At 42.5% G+C, this 27,192-nt stretch overlaps 1 protein-coding gene across 3 annotated transcripts in view; it reads right to left on the bottom strand.

Moving 5' to 3' along the window:
* The window catches only part of Pitslre (cyclin dependent kinase 11B pitslre), a 181,952-nt gene that overhangs the window by 129,348 nt on the left and 25,412 nt on the right, over window positions 1-27,192 (bottom strand). For all 3 annotated transcript variants that reach the window (XM_080271808.1, XM_080271810.1, XM_080271809.1), the window contains exons 4-5: window positions 20,724-20,973; window positions 18,039-18,278 (exon numbers count right to left, since the gene is read on the bottom strand). In XM_080271808.1, coding sequence (XP_080127934.1) covers window positions 18,039-18,278; window positions 20,724-20,973 — 490 coding nt within the window. The remainder of the gene's footprint in view (window positions 1-18,038; window positions 18,279-20,723; window positions 20,974-27,192) is intronic.

The following is a 27,192-nucleotide window of genomic DNA, read 5'->3' as shown; positions in this document are numbered from 1 at the left end:
GTCTTTCTTTACTTCATTCTTTCCACAACATTCTGCCTACGCGTGACTTTACACTTTTGTCTTTATGTCCTTCATTCTTTCCTCTTACTTCTGCCTGTGAGTGAAAACACTGAGTGACAAGCTGAATGGTTTCCTGTACACCAGGAAACCATTTACTATGCTGGGTGGTAACCATAAAACCAAATTATGGCGCCTAGTGGTTTATTGGGTAATTACAGCGCTCCAATCGGATTGAGCTGGTGATGGTTTATATCAAGGGATGGTTGGGGTTATTGCTCATGTAATGCCACTCAGGGATGAGTGAGCCTGGTCACTCTCATCTTAAATGTCAGGACCAACTTGCCTAGCCCCAGGCTCCTACGCTACTCATGGGACAACGTAGGATTGGATGATGGATAGATTAATTACATGTAAGGGTACAGTATGTTTCTTACACAAACATTACGGAAGTCAAAGCCATCCAGATTCCATTCTGTGTCCGAAGTTAAAATACATGGACAGGCCTACACACCAGTATCTGGCCCCACACTAAAGTTTGATTTGTCACATCAGTATATTTCTCTCACAAGCCACTCTAAAGCTTGTTATCTGATGCCGCTATAAAAGGTGTAATACAGTATTATCTATCAAATATTAACTCCATTATATCATGCCCTGAATAAACAGAAATACTGTAGACAAATAATGGGACCATCACTTCGCATTTCATTCTCCATCCTCTACCTTACCTCCCTCCCCTCCATCATCCCACTCGTGCATCATCGCTCACCCCCCCACCCACCTTCCCTACTCTCTCTGGCCCCTCCCTCTCAGCCACTATGACCCCACTGTGACTTGCTGTATATAAAGGAGCCAACTTGGGGCATGGGGTGCAAGAGGATAGGTGATTATTTACGACCACAGCTGTACATAGTGTACCGGTACTTCATTATCATCATCACCCAATCCTGTTTTGCCCCATGTGGAGCGTAGGAGCCCGGGGCTAGGCAAGTAGGTCCTGACATTTAAGATGAAAGTGACCAGTCTCACTCATCTCTGAATGGCATTATGTGAGCAATAAACCTCAATCACCCCCTGGATATAAACCTGCCCAGGCTCAATCTGATAGGAGTGCCTTAATTACCCACCAAACCATCAGGCACCATAATTTGGTTATATGGTTACCAACCAGCGTAGTAAATGGCTTCCTGGTGTACAGGAAACAATATGGCTTCTCACTCAGTGTGGAGTCACCCGTAGGCAGATGGAAGAAGAAAGAAAGAAGGAAAGAAAGACAGAAGAGGAAAGAAGGAAAGAAGAGAGGAAACAGATGCATCCACGAGCAGCACTACAGTACACTGAGTGAGTGGATGGTGAGTATCCACCCATACCACAAGAGTACAGTACTATTTTACAGTAAAAAAATATATATACAGGTAAGCCCTTAATTCACGCGAACTTTTTTCACGCAATTTCGGTTATCCACAAATTTTTCGTACAATAATTAAAACATAAAATTATAGTACTGTATTCAAATAAATAATTTTAATATACAAGAGAAATAAATAAAATATAAAAATGCCTACCTGCTGCCCGTGTGCATACAGATGTGTGTGTGTGTGCGTGTGTGTGTGTGTGTATGTGTGTGTGGGAGGTCGGTTTACCATGCACCACAGTCAGTCTGAATCCGACGGTCGAACCATGCGTGACTGGCCAATCGTTATTTGTGGCTTATTTTTCTGCCTTCCAGTGATTGCTTGCCTTGTCTGCCAACATGGGGCCTAAGCCTAGTGCTAGTGATGCATGTGGTAACACATCAAAACGGACTAGTAAAGTGATGTTGCTGACTGAGAAAGTTAAAGTGTTGGACAAACTTCAGGGAGGAATGTCGACGACAATTCTCCATCAGGACGATTCCCCGTCATTTATTTACATACCAGTTCATTTAGCAAAGTCCAGTACACTAGTTTTTTACTTATATGAGTTATAAAATCCCCCTGAAAATTAGTTATTAAAGTATTAATTAATCAATAATAAGTATATTAATAGAATGATGGGGAATTGTCCATGTTTTGACGGTGAAATGACTTGATGGTGAATTGTCTTAGAACCGTATGTTTGGGGTGAGTCAACTGTTCATACAATAAAGAAGGAGAATGTAGCATACGGGAGACAGTGAGGGCTAGTGCACCAGACTGTGCTAAAGTGTCTCCACCTATGCCTGTGAATTGTCTTGGAACCGCATGTTTGGGGTGAATGAGTCAACTGTTCATACAATACAGAAGGCAGAATGTAGCATACGGGAGGCAGTGAGGGCTGGCGCACCAGACTGCTGAAGTGTCTCCACCTACGCCTGTGCTTGTCAGGTTTCAGTTTTAAATTTCTTACATTTTTGTTGTTTTTCATACTTTATGCTAGTTTATAAGGTGTATGTAGTGCATAAACAGTATTATTCAGATGTAATATACTTAACAGACATGCGTAATTATGTGCACACAAGGGCAGAACATATACGCGAATTTACCACATATGCGAAGGGTCTGGGAACCTAACCCTCGCGTGAATTAAGGGCTTACCTGTATATATAATGAATGTATATATATATATCTATCTATCTATCTATTGCCAGACGCCTCAATCCCGTTTGGGGTGGCCACAAACAAATCGCCTCCAAGTCGCCCTGTCCCCCGCCATTTCACTCCCCTGCTCCCAGCTCACACCCCCCTCTCTCATATACCTCTCCACCCCTTCCCTCCATCTCATCCTCGGCCTCCCCCTCCCTCTTTCCCCCTCCACCTCACTCACATACACTCTCTTCGTCAGTCTTTCACCCTCCATCCTCTCCACATGGCCAAACCACCTCAGTGTGTTCCTCATAACGCTTCCTATCACATCCACATCAACACCACAACGCTCCTTTATATCCTCATTCATCAGCCTGTCTCTCCATGTGACTCCACAGGCTCCTCTTAAATAACTCATTTCCACTGCTCTCACTCTTGACTTGTGTCCTTCCAACAACGTCCAAGCTTCACTTCCGTACGTTAGAGTTGGTATCACAATACTGTCATGTAGTAACTTTTTCACTTCCATGCTCACTTCCCTGTTTCTTATCATAGATAGATAGATAGATAGATAGTCAGATGGATAGATAGACAGATATAGATAGATATTGATAAATAAAGACAGATGGACAGACAGACAGACACAGATAGATAGATAGATAGATAGATAGATATATCAGCAGCAGCAGCAGTAGCCGTTGAGGTCCACTGCAGGACCAGTCTATCCCTACCGAAGCAGGGACAATACAGTCAATGTATCTCTACCCAGTGGCTTATGCTGTCCGGTAAAGACTGTTTGTAGGGTGAGAAGTGCTTGTGAGTGTGATTGTAGTAGCTTTGGATGCGTGTGTAGTCTGTGAACCAAGTGTAATCGGCCCGCCTTAAGCCGACTGGGTGCAAGCGTACTAGTATGCGACACTGGTTCAACTACAGCATCCCTTGTGTTCGCCAAAGTAGCAAGTGGCTTGGTGATCGCTTCCCGCGTTCACCAGCTTGCAACACACACACTCTACCACTGTACCACAGTGGTAGAGTGTGTATGTATATATGTATATATATACAGTAATCCCTCTACTATCTGATGTAACAGAGCCAAAGGCATGTCCAGAAAGAGGCCCCGTCCGGAAAGTGGGCCCCTAGCTCCTGGACTGGTACTTAGGGACCCTAACCCAGCCTAACTTTGAAAGCCACCTAAATAACTCCCTACCGGACATGCATAGCACCTATTTAAACCTGTTTAAGAGGATCTGGAGCAGTGGCGTCTTCGCCGTGCATCTACCCCCCAGAGGCTGTCGAAGAGAAGAGAACAGCATGGGGGCCAAACCACCACAAACCCCCCCGGCCCCTCACGGGGCTCAAGTACCTGGGAGTGGCTTCAGTTGCCCGAGCAAGTACCACATCTCCCGACACAACACACACAACACCGTTTTTTCTACACCGAGAAATGACTCCCCGGCTGTCATTTCTCGACGACTTCTAGCTGGGGACACTGAGAGCAATCCAGGACCCTACAACAAATACATATGTCCAACACGCTCAAAACCTATCACGTCGAGCCAACAGACAAAGGGTTCAGTTCAATGCAACTCCTGCAAGAACTGGACCCATTACACCTGCACAACACTTGCATCCAGGAAACATTACACAAACACCTGGACCTGCTCCTTAGGCTCCTTCCCCCCACCCATCAACCCCCCTTCCAATCCTACTCCTACTTCCTTCACACCTCCACAGCCAAACCCACTGACCCTTCCAACACCTTCCAGTCCCCCAACTCCTCCCATTCCAACCCATCCTAATCCACCTCAACACTTACCGCCATCACAACCTCCTCCTACCCCTTCCCCTACACCCACACCACCGACCCCCCGTGCTGCAGCAGCCAACACACATCACACACACAACATAAACATCCTTCAGTTAAACATAGATGGCATAAACACCAAAATACATGAACTCACACAATTCATCAAACAACAGAACATACACATTGCCATCTTACAAGAAACAAAACTACACAGAGCACAGAAAACACCAACATTTCATAACTTCACCACCATTCGACAAGACCGGGCTGACGGCGGTGGCGGTGGACTCATCACCCTGGTACACAAATCCATCAACTTTGCAGATACCAGTGCACACACAAAGTCACTTCTCCCCCCACATGACACCACAACAGAAATACAATCAATTAAAATACGCACTGGTAACAAATCACACATAACAATCGCTAACACATACATTCCCCCCCAATCGTCCCCCATAGTACCACACAATTACTCTCCACAGACACACCACATCACTAACATACCCAACATCATCCTGGGTGGTGATTTCAACGCCAAGTCGTCGGCCTGGCATGTCAACAACCCTGACACAGATAGACGGCTGGTACTACAATCCCAGACAGATCATCTTTTCATACTAAACAGTCTAGAGCAACATACCCATATCCCACACCAAGCCCTCTTCCTCCCATCATCTCCAGACATCACCTTCTGCTCCACAAACCTCGCTCCCACTACATCATGGAGAGTGGTCAAAACCCTAGGTTCTGATCACCTCCCAATCATCATCACTACCAAAACCAGAATCACCCCAGCTGGCCACAAACACACATACACTAATTATAAGAGAGCCAACTGGGAGGAATTTGTAACTGAAACAGAACAACATTTCAAAACACTTAACAGTACACCCATCACAAACATCAACACCGCTGTGCACACTTTCAATACAATCATACAAAACGCAGACAAAAGACACATCCCTAGAGGCAACAGAAAGAGACAAATCCCCAACTTCACACCAGAAATTCAAGGCCTCATCAGACAACGGGACACACTGCAACACTCCCCAAACACCCCATACACAAGACACCATACAACAAATATAAGAACTCAACACTTAGATAAACATTAAAATATCAGAACAGCAAACACTAAACTGGAAAAATTACCTCCAAACACCTGACCACAAAACAAACATCAGCAAACTCTACAAAACACTAAACAGCATCACACTTTCCAACAGCAACACCACACAATCACACGCTGCCATCACAACAACAGACACCATACCCTCAAACAAACAACATGCAAACACTCTCATCAATCACTTTTCACAAGTCAGCCATCTAACCCCCCATCCGGAAGACTGACGTATCATCAGACGTAAGAGACAGTTCCCCACAAACCCAGACTACGCGCCTTTCACTTACAACCAGACGAAGCACATCATTAACAACCTCAAGCACTCATCTGCCTGTGGACCAGACAACATAAGCAACATTCACCTTAAACACCTAGGACCACAAGGCATACAAGCACTCACCAACATATCAAACTACAGCTACTCACACAACATAATACCCAACTTCTGGAAGCGTGGCAATATCATCACAATCCCTAAACCCAACAAAGACCCCACATTACCCTCCTCACATCGCCCCATCACACTCCTCTGCACCCCCTCTAAAGTCACTGAACGACTGATACTACAACTAGTCACACCTCACATTCCCCTAGCCCAGTCACAACATGGCTTTAGGCCACTACACTCCACAAACACCCATCTTACAGACCTTACACAGAGAGTTTTCGATGGCATGAATTCAGCTAGGCTACCACACAGAACACTCCTAACCACACTAGACATTAGCAAAGCTTTTGATGCCATCCCCCGCCACAACCTCACAAACAAAATACTCAACACAAACATGCACAATAACACAAAAAGATGGCTGGCAAACTACTTAGCAGGCAGATGTGCACACGTAACATTTGCCGGTCAGTCTTCTAACATCAGAAACTTCACAAACGGCGTCCCCCAAGGATCTGTTTTGTCCCCTACACTCTTTAATCTATACATGCACGACGTACCAACACCCCACACACCACAGATACACATAGCTTCCAATGCAGATGATATAACAATTACATGTATACACCAAAACACAAACATAGCTGCACACATCATTCAACCTTACCTCAACACACTACACGAATGGTTCACCACAAACAGGCTCAAAATAGCCCCAGCCAAATCTATAGTGACTCTTCTCACAAACTGGACAGCAGAACACAGTCACATCCCACACCTCACCATAAACAACACTCCCCTACCACACACACATACACACACACAAAATCCTTGGTGTAACATACAATACATCAATGTCACTTAAACAACACATCACAAACATTAAAAATAAAATAACACCAAGACTCAACGCTTTGAGGTCACTTGCCCATACAACATTCGGACACAACAAAGAAACCACCACCACAGTATACAAACAATACATACGTTCAGTGATGAATTATGCAAGCCCTGCCTGGGCTTCTAACCTGACCAAAACACACTACAACACTCTACAGACCATACAGAACAAGGCCCTAAAAATAATCACAGGCTGCACAGCTACTACACCCACAGACCACCTACATCAAGAAACCAAAGTCCTCAAAGTCAAGGATCACCTAGACATGAGAGGCACCCAGTTTCTTGCTGCAGCCTCCACAAACCCACAACATCCACTACAGTACATGGCAGCACATCCACCCACACCAAAGAACATCAAAACAACACCCAGCACACGATACCATACACAAATAGTGTACTGTCATCCCTCTCCCCTCGCCCACCTTAGACCAGCTTCCAGAAACATATCCACACTCAGATCACTCGCCGCTCCATTCAGTCACTTAAAGACAACACACAGCTGCATGCACGGCCTCCTGACATCCACCCTTCTGAATCCTATCTTCCTTGTGAGGACAGGGTCCACCTGGCCAGGCTGAGATGTGGGCATCATACAGCCCTCTTCAGCTACCAGAAGAGGCTAGATGACTCCGTCGCTGATGCCTATCCAGGATGCAACACAGCACCCCATACTATTAAGCACATTATGGAAGACTACATTGCACACAATCACCTACGCCAACAACACAACATACACTCTTTGAGAGCTCTGTGGGAAAGCCCAGTCTCAGCCATGGCCTTCCTAAGGGACTCGGAGCTGTTCGGCCAGACTGCCTAGGGAACAACTACTACTACTACTATCTGTTTAACCCTTTAACCGCGGGCATTGTTTTGGCCCGTCTGGCCTCTCCCGCGGGGGTTCCAGCCAAAATGTAAACAAACTTTAAACCTTTATAACTCTGCATAGAATAAATCTAGAGCGAAAAATAAGGTACCATTAGAAAGTACTAACCTTCGGCTTTGCAATGATGTAGGTTTCATGATTTCGTTGACTATCACTGGATGGGCAGTGCCATTAGAAGTGAGCGATCTAAAATCACTATTTTTTGCTCACACACCATTACCAAATGCCAACCTCATTCTGATAATAATATTATAAACATATATGAACACTGCACATACGATAAACACCCACTCTGTGTTCACTGAGGCAGGTAAAAGGCACTGTAATTGCCCGCACTTCACTGCCACATCAGCAGTGTTGTAATCAGTATTTTTCACTCACACACCATTACCAAATGCCAACCTCATTCTGATAATAATACTATAAACATATATGAACACTGCACATACGATAAACACCCACTCTGTGTTCACTGAGGCAGGTAAAAGGCACTGTAATTGCCCGCACTTCACTGCCATATCAGCGGTGTTGTAATCTCTATTTTTCGCTCACACACCATTACCAAATGCCAACCTCATTCTGATAATAATACTATAAACATATATGAACACTGCACATAAGATAAACACCCACTCTGTGTTCACTGAGGCAGTTAAAAGGCACTGTAATTGCCCGCACTTCACTGCCACATCAGCGGTGTTGTCACTCACACAGCTGGACAGATACTGATGCGTGTTTTGTCAGGGGTGGGGTGGGGGCCCCAGGGGGTGGGAGGTGGGGGCCCGGGGGGCGGGAGGTGGGGGCCCGGGGGGTGGGAGGAGGGAGGTGGGGGTCGGCTGGAGTGAAAGAACTTAATAGCTACTCTCCCTTGAAACAATTGGCGCACGGAAAAAACACACGATATTCAAAATATTCACAAACATTCGAGAATGACACCCGCGGTTTGGTCCAGTTTTTGCAATGTCATTCTGAGATGACACCCGCGGTTAAAGGGTTAAGACCCTATTCACACCAATAATGGACATAAAGCATGAAATAAATGAAAAGGAACCAAAGAATGAGGAATTAGAAGTGACTGTACCTTAGCCAGGGCACTTACAGCACGTTTGTGGCTGGCTTTTCTAAGGTTTTGGCAGTGGTGAAAATGCTCTTCATGTAAGTACAGTAATCCAGTGATGTGCTGCACTTAGTTCTTTGCACTGTGAGTTATAATTGTTTAACACTGCACCATGCCAGTCTCAAACGCCAGTTTCAACTGCCAATTTGCACTCCACAGTTAATCCATTGCACTCTAATTCTAATTTCTTAACACTGCATTACACTGTAAATTCCCATGTGGTTTAGTGGCGAGGTATTGCAGTTTATTCACAAAAAATGAGCACGTGTGGCTTCCATTGCGATAGGCATCTACTCGCCACCGAAGTTAGGCAGTAACTGTTGGTTGGAGTGTTGGTGACGGGGAAACAGAGTTGACAGATCACAATGGCCACATTACCAAACTCCTCAATTTTTATTACCAAATTTAACTTTTCATTACCAAATTCATAAGCTAGCATTTATTCTTCACTAATTATGTATACAAGTGGAAATACATGTAATCACTCTTCTTATAATTAACAGCATGTTGATTATTTTCATGCTATGTTGGCTAACAGATTAATCAGAGAGAGCAAACAATCCACCATCTCCATCCTGTGTATCCTCATACATGTGAAAAATCCGTTTGGTAATGCATTATTCTGATTCATTACAAAACGAATTTTTCATTACCAAATTGGCCCACATTTGGTAATGAAGGATACCAAATGGCAACCCTGACAGGGGAGGGGGATGGGGGAGGGGGGAAGAAGGAAGGGGTGAAGGGGCCATGGTGTAAACCAGCTGTTTGGTGCCGCGTGGCAATTTCAAATTATGGGTGGGAAAAAATTTGGATTTTGGGAGGATTTTTTTCTTTTTTTGGCCATTTTTGGGTTCTGAGGGTCCAGACCCACAATGTCTGATAAGTGGGGTGTCTGGAAAGTAAGTGTCCGAAAAGTACGGGGATTATTGTGTGTGTGTAAATATATATATATATATATATATATATATATATATATATATATATATATATGTTGGGTTTGATTGCTCATGTAATACCACTCAGGGATGAGTGAGGCTGATCACTCTCATCTTAAATGTCGGGACCAACTGCCTAGCCCCGGGCTCCTACGCTCCTCATGGGGCAATGTAGGACTGGATGATGGATGGATGGATACATATATATATATATATATATATATATATATATATATATATATATATATATATATATATATATATATATATATATATATATACATATATATTTTGGGTCTGGTTAGTACTCGGATGGGTGACCGCCTGGGAACACCAGATGCTGTTGGCATCCCTACGTGTCAAGTGGGGTTGGTGGAGGATTAGTGCCCCTCCCCATAAAACAATTAACTCTAAGCCCTTGGCCACCCCGTGTGGGATACATGGCGTCTGGCAATGAATGAATGAATGATATATATATATAATATATATATAATATCTATATATATAAAATATAATATGTATATATATAAAAAAATATATATATAAAATATATATATAATATACATATATAATATATATATATATATATATATATATATATATATATATATATATATATATATATATATATATATATATATATATATATATATATATATATATATATATATATATACATATATACAGTACATATATATATATATATATATATATATATATATATATATATATATATATATATATATATATATATATATATATATATATATATATATATATATTATATATATGCATTCATTCATTCATTGCCAGACGCCATGTATCCCAGAAGCGGGGTGGCCAAGGCTTAAAGTTTATTGTTATACAGGGAGGGGCACTAATCCTCCACCAACCCCACTTAATATGCAGGGAGAAGATATATACAGTAAAACCTCTCTCATTCGGACTATATGGGGGGAAGGGTTATCCGAATTAGCAGATTGTCCGGATCATCAGGGTAATCTCCAGTTCATACCAAAAACTGTCTACATATGGTATGTTTGTTAATCATTAACATATGTGGCACATGTCAACCCTACGTAACTGCAAAAGATGAAAGGACACTAAAATAACCAAACTAATCATGTACGATACTTTTGTATTGCATAATTTACATGTAAGGCCATGACAAGAAACTAGCCTACACTTTAAATTGTAGTAAGTGACTAAGGCCCATGTAGGCAAAAAAATAAATTAATTAATTAACTGTAATATTTGGAATAAAAATAAAACTTATGTAGGCAAAAAATACATCGACATCTTTGGCATATTGATAACACCCATATGGGCAAGAAGCTAATGTTTGATGTACAAGTAAAGCACATTTAAGTACAAAAAATAACCTACAGTAATCATTAAACACTGCAGAATATTCTGACCCATTTTTGTGTAAGCAAACTCCTCCTTTTAACACCTTTATTCATTGCGGAAGCTACACTTGCATTAAGGGACATGGTATGGAGGATTAACTTTTGAAATACAGCGTAAAAATATAAATGGCTGGTGAACTAGTTGATGGAATGAATGCTAGCGTGTGTTTAAACAGGCGCCCATGTTGCGACCTAGCGTGATCCGAGACTAAACGAATGACGATCACTTTCACGCCGATACTGAAAATGACTTTAGAATTACTTTCAACATATTTTTGGAGCTTATTATTTTTAAATTTTGTCCGGATTAACAGAAATCCGGATTAAAGGGGTCCGGTTGGAAGGACACAAGTCAAGAGTGAGAGCAGTGGAAATGAGTTATTTAAGAGGAGCCTGTGGAGTCACGTGGAGAGACAGGCTGACGAATGAGGATATAAAGGAGCGTTGTGGTGTGGATGTGGATGTGATAGGAAGCGTTATGAGGAACACACTGAGGTGGTTTGGCCATGTGGAGAGGATGGAGGGTGAAAGACTGACGAAGAGAGTGTATGTGAGTGAGGTGGAGGGGGGAAGAGGGAGGGGGAGGCCGAGGATGAGATGGAGGGATGGGGTGGAGAGGTATATGAGAGAGGGGGGTGTGAGTTGGGAGCAGGGCAGTGAAATGGCAGGGGACAGGGCAACTTGGAGGCGATTTGTTTGTGGCCACCCCAAACGGGATTGAGGCGTCTGGCAATAGATATATATATATATATATATATATATATATATATATATATATATATATATATCTTGGTGGGAACATGGAATGTGAGAGGAGTGAATGATGAAGTGAGAGAGAGAGAAATTGTTCAGGTGCTTGAGGATGCAAAAGTGGATATATGTGGATTGACTGAAATTAAATGGAAAAGGTGAAAGGGTGAGAGAATGGGAATATGGTTTAGGTATATGTGCAGGAGTCAATGAGAATGAGAGGGCAAGAGAGGGAGTATGTCTGATGATAAGCAAGAAGTGGAAGAAGAATATAAGAGAGTATGGAACAGTGGGTGCAAGGATTGTATGGGTGAGGATGAAAGTAGGTATACAAGCGTGGGCGATTGTATGTGTGTATGGCCCGACAAAGGATCGAGTGGCAAGAGTGAAAGATGAGTTTTGGGTGACAGTAGAAGAATGTATGGACAAGTTTGAGAGGAGCGAGAGAGTGCTTTTCATTGGAGACATGAATGGCAAAGTTGGGAATGTACGAGTGGATGGAGTGGTTAGTCAGTGGGGTGTACCAGCTGAAGTAGATGGGAATGGTAGTGCTTTGGTGGACATCTGTGCTTGTAAGGGGTTGGCAATAGCCAACACTTACTTTTGCCATAAGATGATCCACCAGTATACATGGAGAGTAATGAGGAGGATGGATGATGAACTTGTTGAACGAAAGGCAATGATAGACTACGTGTGTGTGGATGAGCAAATAAGAAGACAAGTGTTGGATGCAAGAGTGTGGAGAGGGTGGGGAAATGGAGTCTCGGACCATCACTTAGTGATGGCCAAGGTAAAGCTGCAAAGAAAATGGTTGAGGAGATGAAGGGGAAGATAGGAGGAAACATCTCCTGTGAGAAGAGTGGAGAAAATGACAGAGTATAAGAGCATAGTGGAAGAAAGATTGGGAAGGTATGAGCTAGAGCTGATGGAAGGGGTAGAAGACATATGCATGATATTCACGGAAGAGATAGGCGCAGAGTGTGAGGCGGTTTGTGGAGTGAGGAGGAGATGCAAGGGTGTGCAAGGGACAGCATGGTGGAATGATGAGGTGAAACGAGCTGTGGAACAAAAGAAGAAGGCATATAGTGAATGGTTAGCGAGTAGAGGAAGGGAAGAAGATGAGACAGAGAAGAGAGAGGTATATGTGAGCAGGAGAAGGGAGGTTAAGAGACTGGTGAAGGAGAGTAAGAAGAAAGTGGATGAAGAATTTGGGAGGAATCTGAGTGTGAAATAGAGGGAGAGTAAGAAATTGTTTTGGAAGGAGGTAAAGAAAGTAAGGCAGTGTGAAAGGGGAATAGTAGGGAAGTGAAAGATAGGAATAACAGATTGTTGGTGGAGAAGACTGAGAAATTGAGGAGATGGAAGGAGCACTTTGAGGATTTGTTGAATGTACAGAGTGAGAACAGTGCGAGTATAAGTGGTTGGGGAATGGCTGGGAGAAGAAGAGATGAGAGGAGGGAGGAAGAGATCAGTAGGGCAGAAGTAGCGGAAGCGATGAAGAAGATTAAGTTGGGAAAGGCCCCAGGAATTAATGAAGTGTATGGTGAAATCCTTAGGTATGGGGGTGAGATTGTTGTGGAGTGGATATGGAAGTTGTGTAGATTGGCTTGGGAAGAGGGAAGGGTTCCAGAGGACTGGAAATCAGGTATAATTGTTCCTTTATACAAAGGAAAAGGGGAGAGAGAAGTATGTGATAACCATAGGGGTATTTGCCTTCTTAGTGTGACTGGTAAAATAGATGGTAGAATACTCACTGATACGGTTAGGCATATGACAGAGGAGCTAGTTGGAGAAGAACAGGGGGATTTAGGAAGGGACAAGGGTGTGTAGATCAGAGATTTGTTCTAAGATGTTTAGTGGAGAAGTATCTAGAGAAGGGAAGGAAAGTGTATGCTGCCTTCATGGACTTGGAGAAAGCTTATGACAGAATAGATAGGAAAGGTATGTGGAAGGTATTAAGAATATATGGAGTGGATGAGAAATTGTTGAGTGCTGTGAAGAGTATGTACGAGGGAGCTAGGGCTACGGTGCGTGTGGATGGTGAGCTGAGTGAGTTCTTTGATCTCAATGTGGGACTGAAACAGGGTTGTGTGATGTCTCCATGGCTGTTTAATATATACATGGATGGGGTTGTAAAGGAGATGCAAGGTAGGGCAGTGGATGTGGGGGTGGCTCTAATGAATGAGGGTGAGATTTGGAAGATTCCGGTGCTGCTGTTTGCTGATGATACAGTATTGTTCAGTGAAGATGAATGGGAGTTGCAAGGTTTGGTGAATGAATTTGGGACAGTGTGTAGGAGGAGGAGGCTGAAAGTTAATGTAAACAAAAGTAAATATATGGTGTTTGAGAGGAATGAAGTCACAGAGTGTACAGTGAGGTTGGATGGTAAGGATATGGAGAATGTGAGCACATTCAAGTACTTGGGTAGTGTGATGAGTAAGGATGGAACTTTGGGGGATGAAGTGCGTGAAAGGGCACAGCAGGGAAGGAAGGTCGTTGGTTCACTGAAAGCAGTGATGAGAAATAGGGAGGTGAGTACAGAAGTTAGGAAGTCACTGCATGATAGTATTGTGATCCCTACCCTGGCGTATGGAAGCAAGGCGTGGACCTTGCAAGAGGGGAAAAAGTCAAGAATGAGCCTCGGACAAGGACTGACCAAACGTTGACGACCAAGGACCGGACAAAGGACATTGCAATTGGAACTTGGAATGTAAGGGGAGCAAATGATGAGGTGAAAGAGAGAGAGATTGTCCAGGTGCTTGAGGATGCGAAAGTGGATGTATGTGGAATAACTGAAACAAAATGGAGAGGAGAAAGTGTGAGAGAATGGGAGTATGGATGGGGTATATGTGCAGGAGTAGGTGAGAATGAGAGGGCAAAGGAAGGAGTATGTATAGTTGTGAGTAAAAGATGGAAGAGGAGCATAAGACAGTATGGATCAGTTGGATCAAGGATTATGTGGGTAAAGTTGAGAGTTGGAATACAAATGTGGGCGATTGTGTGTGTGTATGCGCCAACGCAAGATCATGCTAGAAGAGTGAGAGAAGAGTTCTGGACAAATGTAGAAGTGTGCATGGAAAAGTTTGGAAGGAATGAGAGAGTGTTTTTGATTGGTGATATGAATGGTAAAGTTGGGAATGTGAAGGTGGATGGAATAGTTGGTGAGTGGGGTGTGCCTGCTGAGATAGATGAGAATGGGAGTGCGTTAGTGGACATTTGTGCTGGTAGGGGGTTGGTGATAGCCAATACCCTCTTCAGGCATAAAATGATCCACAGGTATACATGGTGAGTGATGAGAAGGGTGGGTGGTGAACTGAATGAAAGGAAGGCAATGATTGATTATGTGTGTGTGGATGAAAGGATGCGAAGATGCAAGAGTTTATAGAGGTTGGGGGAGTGGACTTTCTGACCACTACTTGGTGGTGGCCAGAATTAAAGTTCAAGTAAGATGGAGGAATAGAAGACGGGAAAGACGAGAGGAAGGAGTAGTTGCAAGGAGAGTGGAAAGGTTACAAGAGGATGAGAAAAAGGCAGAGTATAAGAGAGAAGTGGAGGAACGATTGGGCAAATATGAATTAGAGCAGATGGGGGACGTGGAAGGTGTGTGTAGAATATTTACAGAAGAAATATGTGCAGCATGTGATGTGGTGTGTGGAAGGAAGAGAAGACGGAGGGGGGTGCAAGGAACAGCGTGGTGGACTGAAGAAGTGAAACGGGCTGTGGCACAAAAGAAGAAAGCATACAATGAATGGATGAGAAATAGGGGCGTGGAAGAGGTTCAGAGGCGAAAGAGAGAGTTATATGTAGAAAGAAAGAGAGAGGTGAAAAGATTAGTAAGAGAGAGTAAGAAGAGAGTGGATGAGGAATTTGGAAGGAATTTGAGTGTAAAGTGGAGGGACTGTAAGAAAATGTTCTGGAGAGAGGTGAAAAGAGTAAGACAGGGTGGAAGTGAAGTTAGCAGGGGAGTGAAGGATAAAAATGGTAGATTACTAGTGGAGAAGGGAGAAAAAGTGAGCAGATGGAGAGAACACTTTAAGGAATTGTTGAACGTGGAGGATGGAAGTAATGTGAGTATAAGTGGCTGGGGAATGGCTGGGAGAAGGGGGGAGGTGAGAAGACAGGAAGAAATCAGTAGGATAGAAGTTGTGGAAGCAATGAAGAAAGTTAAATCAGTGAAAGCCCCAGGAATTGATGGAGTGTGTAGTGAAATGCTGAAGCATGGGGGAGAGATAGTAGTAGAATGGATGTGGAAGATGTGCAGATTGGCCTGGGAGGAAGGTAGAGTCCCGGAGGATTGGAAGTCAGGTATAATTATTCCCTTGTACAAATGAAAAGGGGAAAAAGAAGTGTGTGGTAATCATAGAGGCATTTGTCTTCTTAGTATAATAGGAAAAGTGTATGGTAGGATACTTATTGACAGAGTTAGAGAAAGAACAGAGAAATTAGTTGGAGAAGAACAGGGAGGCTTTAGGAAGGGAAGAGGTTGTGTAGATCAGATATTCATTCTCAGATCTTTAGTGGAAAAGTTTCTAGAGAAGGGAAAGAAGTTGTATGCGGCTTTCATGGATTTGGAGAAAGCATATGACAGGGTGGATAGACTAGGATTGTGGAAAGTGTTAAGAATATATGGAGTAGATGGGAAGTTGTTGAATGCTATGAAGAGTATGTACGATGGTGCGAAGGCTGCAGTGCGTGTGGATGGTGAACTAAGTGAATTTTTCTCTTTGAAAGTTGGGTTGAAACAGGGATGTGTCATGTCTCCATGGTTGTTCAATCTGTACATGGATGAGGTAATAAAAGAGGTACAAGGTAGAGTAGTGGATGTTGGAGTGGCCCTGGTGAGAGAGGATAGTGTTTGGAAACTCCCTGTACTGTTGTTTGCAAATGATACTGTATTGTTGAGTGAAGACGAAGGGGAGCTGCAAGACTTGGTGGATGAGTTTGAGAGAGTGTGTAAGAAACGGAATCTAAAGGCGAATGTAGGGAAGAGTAAAGTGATGGTCTTTGAGAGAGGTGAAGTCAGTGAATGTACAGCGAGGTTGGATGGTGAGGAATTGGAAAATGTGAGTATGTTTAAGTACTTGGGTAGTGTGATCAGTAAGGATGGAGGTTTGGAGGGTGAAGTGCTTGAAAGGGTACAGCAGGGAAGAAAGGTTGCTGGTTCTTTGAAAGCAGTGATAAGAAACAGGGAAGTGAGCATGGAAGTGAAAAAGTTACTACATGACAGTATTGTGATACCAACTCTAACGTACGGAAGTGAAGCTTGGACGTTGTTGGAAGGACACAAGTCAAGAGTGAGAGCAGTGGAAATGAATTATTTAAGAGGAGCCTGTGGAGTCACATGGAGAGACAGGCTGATGAATGAGGATATAAAGGAGCGTTGTGGTGTTGATGTGGATGTGATAGGAAGCGTTATGAGGAACACACTGAGGTGGTTTGGCCATGTGGAGAGGATAGAGGGCGAAAGACTGACGAAGAGAGTGTATGTGAGTGAGGTGGAGGGGGAAAGAGGGAGGGGGAGGCCGAGGATGAGATGGAGAGATGGGGTGGAGAGGTATATGAGAGAGGGGGGGTGTGAGTTGGGAGCAGGGGAGTGAAATGGCGGGGGACCGGGCGACTTGGAGGCGATTTGTTTGTGGCCACCCCAAACGGGATTGAGGCGTCTGGCAATAGATAGATAGATAGATAGGAAATGAGTTACTTGAGAGGAGCATGTGGAGTGACATGGAGGGACAGGTTGACAAATGAAGAAGTGAAGGAACGTTGTGGGGTGGATGTGGACGTGGTTGAGAAGATTAGGAGAAATACACCGAGGTGGTTTGGACATGCGAAGAGAATGGAGAGTGAAAGACTGACTAAGAGGGTGTATGTAGGTGAGGTGGAGGGAGGGAGAGGGAGGGGTAGACCGAGGATGAGGTGGAGGGATGGAGTTGAGAGGTATATGAGGGAGGGGGGGGGTGAGTTGGGGGGAGGGTAGTCAAATGGTGCGTGACAGAGTGACTTGGAGGCGTTTTGTCTGCGGCCACCCTTTGCGGGATTAGGGCGTCGGGCTATAGATAGATAGATAGATAGATATATATATATATATATACCTCACATTCTTGATCATGATAAGAAGAAATAATAAGAATCTTATCTACTTAAAGAATTTCAAGTTAGATAGACACTAACCATGGTGAGGATATTGCTCTGGGTGATGGTGATGCTTTCGCCGCTTGTGGGAAGTCGGTATATCAGATGGGGAATGAGATCTTGTAGAGTGCCGATGTGAAAACTCTCCTCCTCCACTTCCACTTCCTCCTCCTCCCTCACCTCCACCTCTGTGTCGCGCAATCTGCTCCCCTCTCCTCACCTCCTCCCGTCTCTGACGTCTGCTCTCAGCTATCTGCTGTGAGAGTTCCTTCTGCTTGTCTGAAACAAAAAGAAGACAAAAGATAATTACACTGTAATCTCCTAACCTGTTTCCTCTACACTGATCATATACATGATAAACCATTAAATAAGGCAGCTATCAAATCAACACTCCAATCTTATAGTTCCCACTGAAATAGGATAGGTAGGATGCACAAACTGGAAAGAAAATGCACTAAAGTAAAACTACAAATATAGTGCCCTGTAAAGTCGGTCACACAATCATTCACTTACCATTCAAGTCACTGAAATAGTGACTTCATATTACAAGCAAGAGCAACTATTATTCTGCTTCTCATAATTACTTGTGCACATTCATTAACACAGATACCGTCATAATACTATACAGTGCACCCCCACATATTGCGAACCCACATGATGTGAATCATCTACAATGCGAGGTCAACCCATAAAAAGCTTATTTTTATCAAATGCGAAATCTGTGAATCAAACTTCCAAACATGCGAATCGGCTGTATAATTCCAAGGCAAAAATGGACTTCCCGCCATTACTATGAGTGTCAGGCTGGACAATGCAAGTCAGTCTCACGAAGGCAGGTGGTTGGCAACAAGCCAGATTCAAAATGGTGGGCAGCTGGCCAGCTATCCGCATGTCATCTACTGACTTTCCTGAGTAAACAGACACTTCTCCATATTGCCACGAGAACACATGCTGTACCCCGCATCCTGTGGTCCATTTTAGCATCACAGCAGTACCCAATTGTTCATCATGGTTTCAGCTTTAAACTTTGAAGGCTTTACGGCACCTCCAGGAGACCTCAGCAGTGACAGTGAGAGTGACAACAGGGCACCCTGCCCCGCAGGGCAAGAGTAGACGCCCCAAGCCTCAGATACCCCTCCCCCCTTCTTAACAAGCCCAGACATCACTTCAATGAAGGTTCTATTTGTTGTTTTATTTGTTGGTCCAACTAGAAGTACTATCAAACAAAGTATTAGCAGGGTAGAGTAGGCTGGAAGGGGACCCGAAGAAAAAGCCCTGGGTGGGCTGTCCAACATATATCATTTTTCCCATAAGTTCTTTGGTTCACACAATGAGAAATCGTAGAATGAGAGGGTTTCTGCCGCCCATAAACTCGCATTGTGTGAGGGTGCACTGTACACTGCGATTACAATTTAGGTTTGGTAATGGATCACGCTGATTCATTACCAAATGAATTTTTCATTACCAAATTGGCCCACATTTGGTAAAGAAAAATACCAAATGGCAATCCTGGTGATGACTGCACCAATGATTAACGAACGCTCTTACCACTCGATACTGCTTTGGCCCTAGTTTTATGGAATGCACATCTTAGGATGCACTAGGTGGTTAGGTAGGTTATAATCATTGGGGGTCCTGGGGGCAAAGGCCTCAGGTAGGTTTCAGCACTTCCAGTTAGGCTTCCAATGCTATTTATGGTTTTAAATTGAATAAATTTGAGTGTTTGGTGTGGTGAGGTCATGTCCAGCCAGCGGGATCGACAATAAACATGCAATCGAAGGTGTTCAGGTGGCTTTCTTTAAGATCGAGAAGTAGCTATATTTCGTTAGTTCTCCAATATTTTTATGACCAAAAATCAAAGGACAATCATCTGAGATGTATGCAGTGCTATAATAATTTTCCTTGAGAACGCAGGTCTATAGGAAAACAGCTGAAATCCCTGTGTCACTTTCAGTATTTTATCCATCTTTATTGAATATTTTTTGAATGACAAAGGTGGTCAGGAACCAAACCCCCCTATTTCTTAACAATCTTATGGGAAAAATCAGTTCGTTATTCGACCAATTCGTTCTTCAACTACTTTTATGGAATGCATCCCTATCAAATAGTGGGAGTCAGGCGTACTGCAGATGGTCACATGAGCCTATTCTTTCTCGGTCCTTGATAGGCATATGATCCATGTCCACTGCTTTTGCAGTGGAAGAACAGGGTATAGGGTGGGGGGTACTGTAATCCCTACCACCTTTTCTCCCTTGCCATCAGGGATACAAGAATTATTAGGGCAATATTCTTGCTGCCCTATTCCAGGAATTGGCTATAAGGTTACCAATTAACATAATAAATTACTTCCTGGAGAAGTAAATAAGTGATCTGTCATATCGCTCAGGCAGTCACCAGTAGATGGCATTACACTGAGTGAATGGATGGTGAGAATCTCCATCTATATATCAAGACCAAAATTCCATGACAGTTATCTGAGCATCATACATCCCTCCCCATGTGCTTTAGTACATCACATGTTAATATTTACATCTTAGTATGCATATACAGTAGCTAGTTGCCAGAAGTACCAGTAGTGTCTACACAATAAAAAACAGTAGCTTAAATGGACAACTATAATTTTACTGCAAAAAACACCAACCTATTAATGGCTGAGTGGTCATGAATAAATAAATAAATAAATGGTCTGACATATATACTGTATACAGTATATAAAAAACTCACCAGCACCAAGAATTCTCTCCATTCGCCTGTCCCTCTCTGCTCTCTCTCTTGGAGACAGCTGAACCATTTGTTGGTCTTCTCTTCTGTGGTGAGGGTGGTAAGCAGCATAATCACTGGGCCCCATCCCTCCACTAGCCCCACCACTCCTTACACCAGTCCTTCCCTGGTGCTCTCGATGATAGTCCAAACGCTCATATCCTTCACGGTCCTCTACATAATAATCTTCACGTTCACGATCCCTTCTCCTTCCCTGTAGTACATTACATTTACATAGAATTTGTCAAAATCCTCCTCCCCATCATCATCATCATCATTATCATCCAGTCCTATTTTGTCCCATAAGGGGCACACAGGACTGAGGCTAGGCTACTTAGTCCAGACACATATTAGGTGGGTGACCAGTTGCTTACCTGAATAGCATTATTTAAGCAATAAACTCCAACCACCACTCACATTATAAATTATTATGTGCCACATCTGGTTGGAGCAGCTTAACCCACTGAAACACAAGATATCTTATTTAATCTATCTATCTATATACCTAGGCTGCTTCCCCCAAGGAAAGGGAGGTAGCCGAGACAGGACGACTCACTCTCCATTTACTCATCCATTCAAACACATTCATTCGCATCTTAGCCCCAAAGGGGAGAACGGACAGATCCTCACCGCATCACACCGCACAAGGGTGATGTCACATCTTATTTAAAAAAAAAAAAAAAAAAAAAAAAGTCTATGGCATGAATTTTGGGTCTCGGGTTGTCAATAGAAATGGGTCAATTCATGTGGCAAGTATTCATTTATGTTGCACAGCAGATTGTTGGCAGCTACTGACTATGAGAGGTACAACCCAAAAGGCTGATGTTTGGCTACAAGCTTGATAATTTTGCCATACAATCAGTCACTCTCAGGAAGAGAACTCTGCCTCCAGCACACAATCAAAAGCCAAGTTGAGATGCTCAAACACATGCAAGTCTTTCTACACATAATGTCCCTGCCTCCCTACTTTCTGAGGGCTTCTCAAGGGATGAAGGGGAAAGATTTTTTTTTTTTTTTTTTTTTTTTTTTAATGCAAGGAATAAGGAACCATAGGCGGGGAGTATGCAAACCGTTCCTTCAAAAAAAAAAAAAAAAAAAAAAAAAAAAAAGAAAGAAAAAATTCAAGATCCATTCACTTCAAGATGTGTGTGTGTGTGTGTGTGTGTGTGTATGTGTGTGTGTGTGTGTGTGTTCTTACCTTACCTAATTGCTCTTACCTAACTGTATCTTTACAGGAATGAGTCAAGCTCGTACTGTCCCGTGTCTTAAACCATATTTATCGTACATATCCTTAAATTTGTGAATTGTTTTGCCACACACTATTTCATTCGGTAGTGCATTCCACTGATCAATTGCTCTGTTTGGGAAACTGAATTTCCTCACGTCTCTATCACCTCTCTTCTTATGCAGTCTTTTGCAGTGTCCTCTTGCTGATGCTTCCCCATATGTTAAGTAATCATTTATGTCTTTTTTCTCCTTCCCTGATATGCATTTATATAGCATTATCATGTCACCTCTTTTCCTTCTCTCTTGTAGTGTTGGTAGATTCAGTTTATTTAGTCTTTCTTCATACCTTAGATCCCTTAAGCTTGGTATCTTGTAGCGGCCCTTTGAACTTTTTCAATCTTGTCTATGTGTTTTTTGAGATGAGGACTCCAGACTACTGATGCATACTCCAGGGTTGGTCTGATGAATGATGTTGTTATCCTTCTTAGCATGTCTTCATCTATGTATGTGAATGCTATTCTCATATTTGCAAGTAGTGCATACATGTTCCGTACCTTCTCACTGATGTGGTCAGCCGGAGATAGTCTGTTATTGATAATCACACCTAGGTCCTTCTCTCTTTCTGATGTGTGTAAGGTTTTATTTCCTAATGTATAATCCCAATCAGGTCTTTTTCCACTTTTACCAAACTTGATTACATGACACTTGTCCACAATGAATTCCATTTGCCATATATTATTCCATTCGTGAAGTTTATTTAAGTCTTCTTGTAGCTCTTTACAAGAGTCTATGTTAGTAATTCTCCTTTGTATTTTTGCATCATCTGCAAACATATTTAGATAGCTTTCATTTCCAGTGTTACTGTCTATATCATTTATATACACTAAAAACATGATTGGTGCCAGCACTGAGCCCTGTGGTACTCCACTAGTCACTTCTTTCCATGATAAGTAGTTTCCTCTTAGTACTGTTCTCATTCCTCTTTTTATGAGAAAATCTTGCATCCAACAAAACAGTTTGCCTCGAATTCCTCCTTGATGGTACAGTTTCCATAAAAGTCTTTGGTGTGGTACTGTGTCAAATGCTTTCTTGAAATCTAAATAGATACTGTCCACCCATCCTTCTCTTTCCTGTATTGTGTCTGTTACTCTGTCATAGTAGCTCAACAGATTAGTAACACATGATTTTCCTTTTCTGAAACCAAACTGTCTTTCGGTTATCATATTGTGTTTTTCTAGATGAATTACCCAAGCTTTTCTTATAAGCTTGCTTACAACACTGGTCAGTGATACTGGTCGGTAGTTGAGTGGATTTTGTCTATTCTATCTATCTATCTATCTATTGCCAGACGCCCAAATCCCGTTTGGGGTGGCCACACACAAATCGCCTCCAAGTCGCCCTGTCCCCCGCCATTTCACTCCCCTGCTCCCAACTCACACCCCCTTCTCTCATATACCTCTCCACCCCATCCCTCCATCTCATCCTCAGCCTCCCCCTCCCTCTTCCCCCCTCCACCTCACTCACATAAACTCTCTTCGTCAGTCTTTCACCCTCCATTCTCTCCACATGGTCAAACCACCTCAGTGTGTTCCTCATAACGCTTCCTATCACATCCACATCCACACCACAACACTCCTTTATATCCTCATTCATCAGCCTGTCTCTCCATGTGACTCCACAGGCTCCTCTATTCCCTTTCCTGAATAATGGGACAATATCTGCTTTCTTCCAAATATCAGGTAGTTTACCTTGACTCAAGGATTTCTTGAAAATTAAAAATAATGGTTTACTTAACTCCTTTGCACATTCTCGTAGCACCCAACATGAAATTTCATCAGGACCATGTGCTTTTCCTCTGTCTAATTTACTTAACTCCTCCTGTATTACTTTTTCTGATATTTGTATATCTGGTAGTGTGTGTGGACATGCATGTTCCACATAGTCCCTCTCAAAATTTTTTACTTCTGTAAAAACTGATTGGAAATTTTTATTTAGTGCTTCACAAATACCTTTCTCTCGTGTATAGGTGATTCCCTCGTCCGTAATGGATTGTATTATATCTTTTACTTTGGTTTTGCTTCTGATGTAGCTGTAAAATAGCTTCGGCTGATCACTACTTTTATTCATTATATCCTCCTCAAACTGTTCTTGGGCTCCCCTCCTTATTCTTGTATAATCATTTCTTGCCTGTTTGTAATTATTATATGCCCTTTCACTATTGTGTCTTCTGTATCTATTCCACAACAAATCTCTTTTTTCATTTGATTTTTTACATTCTGTATTGAGCCATTTCTGTATTTTCTTATCTGTTTCTTTGTGCTGTGGGATGTACTTCTGGACTCCTATTTCATTAAGTTCACAGATTTTTTTATATACAGCATTTAAATCTTGTCCTCTAAGCTCATTTTCCCAATCTTTAGGTCATGATAATTTCCCTTTTTATAGTTTAGGCTCTTTTTGTAACTTTCATTGCTGTTAACTAGGTCATATGCTATCCTGAAGTTGCAATTTAGTACTGCATGGTCGCTTTTGCCAAGTGGAGGGTGATATATTAAACTATCAATATCATTTTCTTGCCAAGTAAATATGAGATCTAGCATTGAAGGTACATCGAGTCCTCTTTTTCTGGTGATTTCCCTCACATGTTGCGTTAGGAAAAACTCTTGCACGAGATCCAGGAGCTTTTGGTCCCAACAGCTTTCTTGGCTTATTATATCTAGAGTACTCCAATTTATATTTGTATTAAAATCTCCAGTTAGTATAATTCTTTCAGATTTCTCTTCCATTTTATGTAGTAATGCTCTTAAACTCTGAATTGTACTCTCTGCCAGGTCCTCATATTCGTCTCTTTCCCATGTGTTTGATTTGGGTGGCATGTACAAATTGTCTACAACTACTTTCCCTTCAGATGTGTTGATCTCTATTGCAATCAGTTCTACTTGTGAGGATATATCTAGTATATTTCATTGACTTTTAGATTTTTCTTAGTTAATATTATAATTCCTCCTCCTTTTTTTAAGTTTCTACCTCTTCTCCATATATTATATTCCTCTATGTTTAGTATGTCATTTGATATCCTTGGTGTTAATTTTGTTTCAGTTAGGCATATTATATGTGGTTCATTGACTCTGACATAATCATTCATCTCTAATAATTTAGATACTATTCCATCCACATTTGAGTACATCAACTTTATCATTTTGTTTATATACTTGTCATGACTTGGTTCTACTACCTTCCTCCATTTTATTCCCTCCTGTTTATGTACCACTTTCGTACCTGCAATCCTATTACTTTGTAAAAAAAAAATGTGTTCTTCTCCTCTTCTGATCTTCCCTCATTTGTGTGTGTGTGTATGTGTGTATTTTTATGCGAGGAAGAAGGAACCAAAGGCCACGCACCTGCAATACTGTTCCATCCAAGAGAAAGACAATATACAAGAGAGAGTCAAATTCAAGAACCGATCATTTCGAGATGACGGGACACACTGCATTTGAAAGACTGAAGATCATAGCTAGCAGGAAATACAGACAGAGGGAGACAGTTCCAGAGTTGACCTGTTGCATCAATAAAGGACTGGGAGTAATGGTTAACTCTTGGATTAGAGAGTTGGACAGAAAAGGGATGAGAGTTTGCTACTAGACGAGTGCTATGTGCACGTCGTAGAGGTGGAGGGATGCAAGCAGACAGTTCAGAGGAGCAGTGACCGTTGAAGTAGCGACCAAAAAGAGATAAAGATGCAACAGTGTGGCGAAGTGACAGAGGTTGAAGGGAGCCAGTAAAAGGAGGAGAGTTAATGAGACAAAATGCCTTTGACTCCACCCTATTGAGAAGAGCTGTATGTGGGGAGCCTCCCCACACATGAGAGTTGTGCTCTACATGGGCAAATAAAACCCGTGTATAAAGTCAACAACTGTGCAGGCGTAAAGAAGGAACGGAGTCAGCCTAGCACACCTAATCTCTTGGAAGCAGATTTTACAAGAGATGTAATATGAACATTAATGGGTACTCCTGTGGAAGATTTTGACGGGTTGACAGGTGTAAGAACTGAGTCTGATGCATTATAAACAACAAGATTATTTTTATCCCAGTCAGAGATACGAACCAAGTCAGACATTAGGTGTGCCATAGCCTCATCTCTTGTTTGTTGAAGTAACTGATGAGATGGATGTTGCGGGAATCAAATGGAAAGGTGAAGGATGGAGTCATCAGTGTATGAGTGGATAGGGTTAGATGTACAGCTCAGGTCATTGATGAATAAGAGGAAGAGACTTGGTGATAGGACAGAGCCCTGAGGAACACCACTGTTGATAGATCTAGGAGAAGAAAGATGGCCATCTACAACAGCGGCTATAGAACGACAAGAAAGGAAGCAATAGATGAAGGCACAGATAGAAGGATAGAAACCGTAAGAGGGTAGTTTGGAAATTAAAGATTTATGCCAGACTTGATCGAAAGCCTTTGAGATGTCAAGTGCAATGGCAAAGCTTTCACTGAAGTCCCGAAAGGAGGAGGACCAGGAGTCTGAAAGGTACATGAGAAGGTCGCCAGTGAAGCGTCCCTGACGGAACCCATACTGACGATCAGAAAGAAGGTTGTGATAGGAAAGATGCTTTAAAATTTTTCTATTAAGGACTCAAAAACTATGGAGATACAGGATGTTAAAGCAATTGGACAATAGTTAGAGGGTTGGGAATGGTCACCCTTCTTTGGGACTGGCTGAATGAGAGCAAACTTCCAGCAAGAAGGAAAGGTACAAGTTGATAGACAACTTGCATCTTCAGAGTGCTGAGTACGGCGGCAGTGCAAGCACGTGTGTGTTTATGATTTAGTTGCAAGTATCTGAACTTGGTGGTTCAAATCCGATACTGAACTCATTACAGAACACACTTTCAAAATAATCTTGTGAGACAACATCAGCACTACAATTTTCTTTTTCGCGTACCTCCTTATAAGCCTTGTACAACTCGTGAATACTAAGCCCAGGAGGAAGATATTGGCGGTGCGAACTTTTCGCACGTGAGCAATGGCTTGTCACAGTCGGCAGAACTCTGATGTACTCCCACACTCTCTCCTTCCTCCCATCAGACACTTTATTCAGGGGTGCATGTTTATCCCGCATGTCAGAGTCAACTGTACCAGTATCTGAAACCTTTTTCAAAGCATTACGAACATGTTTTTCTAAATATCGTGCATTTTAAGGAAT

Source organism: Coenobita brevimanus, chromosome 47 (genome assembly GCF_032717465.1).
Source record: "Coenobita brevimanus isolate Jiangsu-jjx chromosome 47, ASM3271746v2, whole genome shotgun sequence".
NCBI classification, from domain to species: Eukaryota; Metazoa; Arthropoda; class Malacostraca; order Decapoda; family Coenobitidae; genus Coenobita; species Coenobita brevimanus.
The sequence above is the reverse complement of the archived record's forward strand: the minus strand, read 5'-3'. Positions and strand labels throughout refer to the sequence as shown.